Source organism: Heptranchias perlo, chromosome 40 (assembly GCF_035084215.1).
Source record: "Heptranchias perlo isolate sHepPer1 chromosome 40, sHepPer1.hap1, whole genome shotgun sequence".
NCBI lineage: Eukaryota > Metazoa > Chordata > Chondrichthyes > Hexanchiformes > Hexanchidae > Heptranchias > Heptranchias perlo.
Genome location: NC_090364.1, coordinates 14920607 through 14930438, shown reverse-complemented (window position 1 = coordinate 14930438; position 9832 = coordinate 14920607). Strand labels below are relative to the sequence as shown.

The 9832-nt window shown below is 42.3% G+C and overlaps 1 protein-coding gene across 1 annotated transcript; it reads right to left on the bottom strand.

Moving 5' to 3' along the window:
- Window positions 1-3915: 3915 nt before the first annotated feature.
- LOC137305382 (galanin receptor 2b-like) lies at window positions 3916-9254 on the bottom strand. Its single transcript, XM_067974217.1, has 2 exons — window positions 8908-9254; window positions 3916-4675 (listed from the first exon to the last, which is right to left on the bottom strand). The coding sequence occupies exons 1-2, from the start codon at window positions 9252-9254 to the stop codon at window positions 3916-3918; spliced, it is 1107 nt and encodes a 368-aa protein (XP_067830318.1).
- Between the last annotated feature and the right edge of the window lie 578 nt (window positions 9255-9832).

Sequence of the window (9832 nt, the reverse complement as noted above, 5' to 3'; positions counted from 1 at the left end):
GTCAACACTTTTTTAATGGGGCTTCTTATAGGAAGCTGACATGATAGTTTCAATGCAACATGCATCCCACATAATGAATTTAATAGTTAATAGTGAGCTTTATCTTTTCTGTGATTGTTTTCCTGTTTTTGGTCCGTGTTTTGTTTTGACTGGGGCTGGTATTGTGGTCGCACCAGGTTTTTAAGGTTCCTGAGCCTACAAGACTAGTGAAGGCCGATTTCTTAAAAAAGGCTACTCTTCGAATGGTCAAAATCTGCCAGTTCAGGAGCAGCCTTTAAAATTCAGTCAAAGTTGGCTTTGTGCAGAAACCCTCAAAGAAGAAAGGAACCAGGAGGAGATTCACAGACTGGATCAAAGAAATCTCTGGGCCTATTTTGCCCCAGTCCGCATCTTGGACATGAACACAATAAGCCACTAGAGAAGCCGATATCCCTTTTAAATTAAGAGAACACATCTTGTATGGTGGGGCAGCATAAGGAATTGGAGATTCATTCTCCTCTGGCATAGAAGATGCAGTAACCGTCTATGTGCCGAGTTCCTCATCTCGGTGACAGCTGCCAATAGATGCCTCTCCAAACAAAATAAAGAACATTGAGAACTTGTCAGCCATTTCTAGAATCTGATTACAGAAAGACATTCGCAGACTCCTGGGTGCAGCTTGTTTAATTATTGGATATTGTTTAATTATGGGGGAAAGAGCAGGGGAGTGGGACGAATTGGACAGCTCTTTCAAAGAGGCGGCACAGGCACGATGGGCCGAATGGCCTCCTTCTGTGCTGTATGATTCTATGAACTGAGACATTTGATTATGGCAAAAAAACAACGATATGGAAACAAATAACAGTTTGTGCCGGCCATTTCAGATGAAAAGCTGACACTTATCAAAAGGAACAATCTTTGCAAACCTTTTTCAACTGTTAATACCTCATAAATGTGCTTCATCTACCATAACATAAAATACTGCCTGTGGGAGAACCGGGTAATACAATGGAGCATGGGAACATAGGAACAGGAGTAGGCCATTCGGCCCCTCATGCATATTCCCCTATGGGTCAACACTGGCTTTTCATTGACAATTAGGTTCAAATCTTAATGAATCAAAATTTTGATCTTAACTTTGGATCATTGAAAACTCCAAAGTATTCAGACTCATAGCCCGGAATTGCATCTGAAACTTAGATCCCCAAAACTTAACCCACAAACCTCAGTATCTCCAGAGGATTTGGACTTAGGCATTGGGAGCACAATATCAAAATTTGCTGATGACATAAATGTAGGGAATATGGTAAACTGCGAGAAGGATCGTGCGAGGCCTGAGGAGGCCAGATGGGTTAGCAGATTGGGCGGTCAGGTGGCCGATACAATTTAATGTGGAGAAGTCTGAGGTTGTACATTTGGGGAAGAGAAACAAGGAATGGGAACATATACTCAACGGAAAGACACTGAAGGGTGTGCATGAACAGGGGGATTCTGGGGCGGGGAGGGGGGAGGTTCAAAGACATAGGGGGAGAAATTCAACTTGCACGGTTTCCAGTGCGAAACGGGCGGTTCGCGGCAAATGCACGCCCGAAGATGTTGGGCCTGAGGCCTGTTGGAAATCGGGGCCTTGGGGTCTCATCTGCAGGAAACCGGACACCAATCGGGCAATCCCAAGGCACCTCGCCGCTCGGGGCCTGCTCCGACCAACACTCCTGCTTCTCCTGGATAGACCCGTGGAGGCCTGCAGCAACTCGATGGGGCACGTGTGGCGCAGGATCCGCCCACTCGCCCACCAATTTTGCAGCGGGGTCCTAGAACCGGCATTAGGACCCTGATTTGCATATTCAAGGCACCTAAGGCCTGTTTCCGGTGGGAGTCCACTTGGCATTGTCGGCACACTTTCGGGGGAGATCGAGCGTGAGAGATCACAATCCGAAATACCTCCCTTCCACCGTAAATTTCTGTCCAAAAAAAACCGGGTGAAATGAGGTTGAATTTTACCTCCATAATTTTCAGAACATGTGAGTGCAGGTAGCTAAAGAAGTGATGATAAATTTGTACAAGGTGATGCTTAGGCCCCAGTTACAATATTGTGGGCAGTGTTTGCTGCCCCATTGTAGAAAGAGCACAAACCCCAGAGAGGGTACAGCGTTGATTAATCAGGATAAGGCCGAGGATAGGAAACGATGGTTCTAAGAACAGAACTGAGAGACTGTGACTAAAGGCTAAGAGGAGATTTATTAAGATTTTCAAAACGATAAAATATTTTGATAGGTTGAAGAAGAAGATACTTATTTCATCTGGTGGTGGGAGTCAGTGAACAATAGGTCAACAATTTGAAACTGTCACTGAGAGAGTGATAAGAGAAATTAGGAGAGATTTCTTTACACAGAGAATTGTTGAATCATGGACTGCTCTGCCACAGAGAGTAGATGACGCAGAGGCCAATGCATCTTTTAAGGGGAAAGTGAATAAATATTTGAAGCAGAGGAAGGTATGGGGAGAGAGCAAGGCAGCAAGAATAGAATTTGAATTGTTCTAGCAAAGAAACAGCACAGGCATCCTGGCTTAAAGACCTCCTCGTGCCCAGTAAAGGTCTAAATCTTTCTAGACAGATCACCTTGATCTGTGCTCTGACATAGCTATCCTCAAACACACACAAAAAAAAAGAAATTGCATTTACATAGCGCCTTTCACGACCTCAGGATGTCTCAAAGCGTTTTACAACCAATTGAGCACCTTTGAAGTGTAGTCACTGTTGTAATGTAGAAAACGCTGCAGCCAATTTGCGCACAGCAAGATCCCACAAACAGGAATGTGATAATGACCAGATAATCTGTTTTAGTGATGTTGGTTGAGGGATAAATATTGCCAGGACACCGGGTGAGAACTTCTCTGCTCTTCTTTGAATAGTGGCCATGGAATCTTTTATGTCCACTTGAGAGGGCAGATTGGGCCTCAGTTTAACGTCTCATCTGAAAGTCGGCACCTCCTACAGTTCAGCACTCCCTCAGTACTGTACTGGACTGTTAGCCTAGATTGTGTGCTCAAGCTACAACACAGTACCAAAAAGACAGGAATACTAGTCACTTTTGAGTTTTATTTATTTTTAAATTTTCACCAACTTCTAAAGTTTTCTTTGTAGATATTACAACATGAAACCATCTTTAAAGGGTAGAAATAAAGCCTAGGATTGTTTTCAAGGCATCACAATCGGCGGAGAGGTAGCAACACTATGGCAACAATGTACAGTGGGAATAATCTTATGTTAAAAATCTAAAAAATAGCGCAACAGAAATGAGCATTTCCATGCACCCTTCCTCCCAGGTTAGAATTGAGAAACATTTTGGCAATCAAAAGTTGAAACATTTGTTTCTGAAACACGAAATAAGATAAAAAAATCAAATACATCTATTTTCTAAAATGGTACTTCACAAAAAATACATACAGCTGCCTGACAGCTAACGCACTCAGAACGAAGCATAGATTACACGGAATATCTCCTTATGAAGCATGTTGTAGAGACGGAAAGTTCCCACTGTATCTGAGAGTAGTGTATTAGAGGCCAGTGCAAGTTCTAAATGATCAACAGTCACAAACAACAAGCCAGTTAGCGTAAAGGTACTTTGGTGCCTACAATATTAACACACTCATGCGCAAGTGTCCAATTATTTGTGGGTGGGAGATTTGTTTAATAGTCTCTTCAGTTTAGATGATCCCAAGGATGCAACTGTTCCTAAAAATGTCAGAAGTACTTCTTCATACGGTACAGTTATCATGGAAACCGGCTTTAATCAAAACAGTTGGTTCCATCAAAAAATAAACTATGAATGACCAACTCTTACTATTCACCAGATTCCCCCTACGTGAATCCTGTCTGTGCCAGTGATCTGCTTTGAAATACCATCAGAACAAAACCTCTACAGATTTGTTGATTTAGGGATAACGTAGAACCTCATGCCTCAGATCAACTCTTGGCTCATTGCGTACCATGTTGCCTTCTACAAGAGCTGACCGCCCGACTTTGCAGTTTTCTTCATTAATCTGGGAAATTTCAGTTGTGGCAGGATGGAACCCAGTCACAGTATTGGCCAGGTGGACAACATGGACTTTGTTGGCAGTTTTGTTCTTCAGGAGGCAAGTGAAGACCTGTTTGAATCTCTTCCGAAAATGTTTTGATATCAAAGCGTACACAATGGGGTTGAGGCAGGAGTTGGCATAGGACATGCAATGTGAGATAAGCCTGAAGGCATAGGTCGCTTTATTGAATGGGAAATGCCCAAACCAGAAACACATGATAACAACATGGTGGGGCAACCAACAGAGGCAAAAGAGGACAGCAACAATGATAATCATTTTGGTCACCTTCCGCTTGGCTTTCTTGGATTCTGAGATGGTCTCAATGGGGTCCACTGATGTCCACAGGTACTTGATTGTTCTGGTGTAGGCAAGACTCAGGATTGCTACTGGGATGATATAGCCAAAAACAAAAGAGGAAACATCCATGATTTTTCTCCTCTTGTCTTCCCATATTGGCACACAGATGGGTACCCCATTGTAGTGGACAATCTGGTAGTAGCTCAAGTATGGTCCAGCTAAGATGATTGACAGCGCCCAGATTACAGCAATGGCAGCTGTAGCATTTTGTGGTGTGCGGAGATCTCTGGACTTCAAGGGGTACCTTATGGCAAGATATCTACAAAAAGAAAGAAATGAGGGATTTGATAATACTGTGCATTGCAACATTATTCTTTCATCTTATTCCACGCATTAGTCCAGCTGTTTACAAGGTTTAAGGAAACGGGGGCCAAATTTTCTCAGTATAATGATATCATATTTTGGGTGGGTGGGGGCAGAAATTGGGAGCAGGTTCCAATTACCTGGGGTCACCAACCCCTTTTCTACCCATCACAATTTCCAGCCCATTTGGGGCAGGGGCATAATTCTCAGTCACAAATCATGCAATTGCTGGAATAACAACATACATTATGAGGAAAGCTGTGGTCGAATAGCTCTTTGGACAATTTTTGTTTGCTCCCTCTCTGTATTTCACTGACATGGCAAACTGCAGCTTGAACCTGTGTCCTACTGCCCCATGAGGCAGCACTTCTGAGGACAATGTGTCAGCAACACCCATCGAGCAATTGTCTTAACTGATAATTGGGAAGATTTCGGATAAATCCAAGTTCAGTTGCCCAATGATAAATAGAATCATAGAACCTTACAGCACAAGAGGAGGCCATTCGGCCCATCGTGCCTGTGCCGGCTCTTTGGAAGATCTATCCAATTAGTCCTACTCCCCTGCTCTTTCCCCGTAGACCTTCAAATTTTTCCTTTTCAGAGTTACTATAGAATCTGCTTCCACCACCCTTTCCAAACCCATTCCAGATCATAACAACTCGCTGTGTAAAAAAATTGTCCTCATCTCCCCTCTGGTTCTTTTTACCAATTACCTTAAATCTGTGTCCTCTGGTTACCGACCCTTCTCCCATTGGAAATCAAAAGCCCTCATAATTTTGAACACCTCTATTAAATCTCTCCTTTACCTTCGCTGTTCTAAGGAGAACAACCCCAGCTTCTCCAGTCTCTCCACATAACTGAAGCCCCGCATCCCTGGAACCATTCTAGTAAATCTCCTCTGCACCCTCTCTGAGGCCTTGATATCCTTCCTAAAGTGTGGTGTCCAGAATTGGACACAGTACTCCAGCTGAGGCCTAACCAGTGTTTTATAAAGGTTGTTAAATTTATAAAGAAATCTGTGATTTTGTATCAGATGCCAGTACAAAAAAAACACAAAGATAATTGCACCCAATTTACAAATCTCTGCACCATAGTCCATTTAATGCACTCAGCTACTGGGTCTAAACAAAAATACAAGGAACATAAATTTTATAAAATTATTAAACTCCTTTAAAATAGCACGCCATCAGACGCAGTGTGGCTGCAGGTGACAATAATTGAAATTCTGCCTTTATTAGCTGGGATGCCAGGATCATTACCAGGGTTTTCGAGATTGCATTCCATTATTCTGGCTGTTTATAATCAGGGCTATTGGTCTTGATAACTCAGTAAGTCAGAGTTTATGTTTATTATATTATGTTTACAGGAACATCAGCATTTGTCACGGTGTTTTAGGAATTTAGTATCATGAATCCATTCACTTTCCCAAGAAAACTGTAAACCAGAGGCCCTGACTGTATGTTGTGCAGTTAGGTTTTTAAAAATTGAAATAAAAGCAGAAAACGACTGGAAATGCCCAGCAGGTCTGTCAACATCTGCAAAAGAAACAAATAGGATAAACCTCCAGGTGTTCTTATTCTGAAGAAAACCCACACCCAAAATGTTACCTGTGCTTTTCCAGTTTTTATTTCAGATTTCTAATGGTTGCTGTTTAATATTTATTTAAAAGGGAACGTTTTATGCTTTGTTCCAAATGATATACAAAGAAAAAGAGAGAAAGAATTTTCATTTATATAGCGCCTTTCACAACCTCACGACCTTCCAAAGCACATTACAGCCAATGAAGTACTTTTGAAGTGTAGTCACTGTTGTAACGTTGGGAAATGCCCTGCTTGAATAACAAATTCTAGACAGTGAGATTGGCTGTGATGTGGCAAACTCATGGAACGCTGTCTTTGGATCAGGTGCGCACTTAACTGGAGTCGACTGAGCCGAAATTCGTATTTTGATACAATTACAGATATAAATTAGATATAAATTACCTCACTGCTCGATGACAGGGGTCTTTCCTGAACCTTACTGTGGATCCATCATTTTCGCACATTAAACAGCATGTTTGCAAAGAAGACAGTAAGAGGAGGGGTTTGATGTTGATTTGTTGCATTATTGGTGACCTTTCTATTGACTGAGCTGCTTCCAATAGCTACATTTTTTCTTTAACTGAAGTGCCCCTTCACATCATGCTGGTGCGCCAACATTCCACGCAACAGAGTAAAAGGATGTGATTTAGGCCAATGGCAAGCTCTCCATATCGGTCTTGCTATTAGAAGGGATACTATTTCCCGTGGAGGAAACAATTTGTAGGGCGAGTCACTCTAGTATATCCTCATGCAGATTCAATACTGGCATTAGTAGAGTCCCGGGAGTAAATCATCTGCCCAACCTGTTTACTTAACTTCTTTACCCGGAGAGTGGGTTAGAATGCGAAACTTGCTACCACAAGGAGTAGTTGAAGCAAATAGCATAGATTCATTTAAGGGGAAGATAGATGGAGAAATAATCAATTTGTATTGTGTAACTGTCCTCCACTCACTGCATTTTGCTGGAGAAATCACCCTGCTTTTATCGGGAGAAGTTGCTGTAGTTTCGGTCGTGAGTTCTGTTTGCTGTAGTTCGTAGAGACCCTTTTTAAATAGACTCTGTTTGCTGAATAAATCGACTTTGCTGCAAAATAGGCTGTTCGCTGTGAGTCCTGCCGTAAGTCTCGCCCCGCCTCCAACTCATTGGCTGACACAGTGATGTCAATAAACACTCTGTTAAAATTGTTATTCAAAAATGAGCACTGAATATTTTATGGAGATTTGGTGAAATATATTGCTGCTTTAAGGCACTCATTTGAGAATCAATCAAAAGTCATCACAAGTAAATTCACTCCACTCACAATCATTTTGCATCATTTTAAAGGTTGTGGCTACCAGTAATAATTAAATAAAATGATGTTTATTCTTCCCTCTGGGTCACTGATCAACATTCTCTTTTTATAAGTTATCTCACGAAGGTGACAGATGACAATCTGGAGAATTGAAAATGTTGTCACTATGACAGCCCTCAGCACTCCCACTGCAGGTAAGATCATTGGCAATTTTGCACTGAGCAATTATTTCTGCTGAGAATAGAACAGGTAAATTGCCATTATCAATTTCACTGTGATCCATGACAAGCTTCAAAGATAAAATGTTCACCCAGAACATTTAAGGTAATTGGCAAAAAAGCTTGGGAGAAGATGAGGAGAATTCTTTTTACTCAGCGAGTTGTTATGACCTGGAATGCACTGCCTGAAAGCAGATTCAATAGTAACTTTCAAAAAGGAATTGTATATATACTTGAAGGGGAAAAATGTGCAGGGCTATGGGGAAAGAGCAGGGGAGTGGGACCATTTGGATAGCTCTTTCAAGGAGCTGGCACAGGCACGATGGGCCAAATGGTCTCCTGCACTGTATGATTCTATCATCCTTAAACTGTATTTCAACCCAGGTCCACAGTGTAAACAATAATGTTCTTTTAAGTTTTTTTTGCCTCTTTTTGATGTAATACTTTCTTTCCTCCTTTAGGGCTCCCCTCCCTTGCATCGTGTAGGGGGCAGACAGAAGGTCTGATCCTGACATTCTGCCTGCCTGCTCTTCATGAGCTGGTGTTGTTGACTCACCCTCTTCCTCTTCATGGCGTCTGGTGTTCGTTCACCACCTTCCCAACAGAATTACATACAATTACATAGAATGTACCGGAACGGTCCATTCAGCCCAATTGATCCACGCTGGTGTTTATGCTCTGCACGAGCCTCCTCCCACCCCTCTTCATCTCACCCTATCGGCATATCCTTCTATTCCTTTCTCCCTCATGTGTTTATCTAGCTTCCCCTTAAATGCACCGATGCTGTTCGCCTCAACAATCCTCGTGGGAGCGAGTTCCACATTCTCACCACTCTCTGGGTAAAGGGGTTTCCCCTGGATTCCCTGTTGGATTTATTAGTGACTATTTTATATTTATGACCCACAGTTTTGAACTCCCTCCACAACTGGAAACATCTTCTCTACGTCAGAGAATGGCAGAGATTGGATAGCAACCCCATTGGTGCAAACCCACATCCGACTATTTTGCGAGTGCAGCTTCTTAGAACACCCATGTGGCCACCCGAGTTGACAAAAGTTCTGATACATATCACGCAAACAGAATTGGAAGCAGACTTACCTGTCGACAGACACGGCAGCCAGTGTGAAGCTACTAGCATACATGGTGAGGTAAATGAAAAAATGGACCACTTTGCACATGAACGAGCCAAACACCCACCCGTCCAGTGTATAGATGGTGGCTTGAAAGGGAATGCAGAAAATAATAAAAAAGAGATCAGCTATGCTTAGGTTTAAGATAAAGAGATTTGTTGTATTGTAACTCATCTGTCCATTCCTCAGCAATACTGCCAAAACAAGACCATTCCCAACAGTTCCAAGTAGGAATATTAGCGAAAAGATGACCGGAACTATGATGCTTCCAGGCATAAAATCCTGATTTTCAGAGACCTTCCAGTCATCTGACATTTTGGCAGCTTGTCGTCTGGCAGGAGGCTTTAAACAAGTAAATGTTGACGAAATTCTGTGAAAAGATGGAATTAAAATGAACAGCTCAATCAGCTCAATCTTAATACGATTATTTTTCCAGTTTCTACTAGTTTCCTGTTAAAAAAAAGCACCCTCAATGCCTGAGTGAGTTAATTCACTCATCCAGAGCCGTACACAGGACCCAGATTTAAGGTGATAGGCAAACAAACCAGAGGCAACATGGGGAAACATTTTTTTTACGCAGCGAGTTGTTATGATCTGGAATGCATCGCCTTAAAGGGCGGTGGAAGCAGATTCAATAATAACTTTCAAAAGGGAATTGGATAAATACATGAAGGGAAAAAAATTATTGGGCTATGGGGAGAGAACAGGGGAGTGGGACTAATTGGACAGCTCTTTCAAAGAGCTGGCGCAGGCACGATGGGCCGAATGGCCTTCTTCTGTGCTGTAAAATACTATGATGAAACTTTAAGTTGGGATGGGTCTACAATTGGCCTCAGCATCATTGAACTAGGATGGGGTAAAATCAACCAGGATTCCCACTCCTCATCATTATC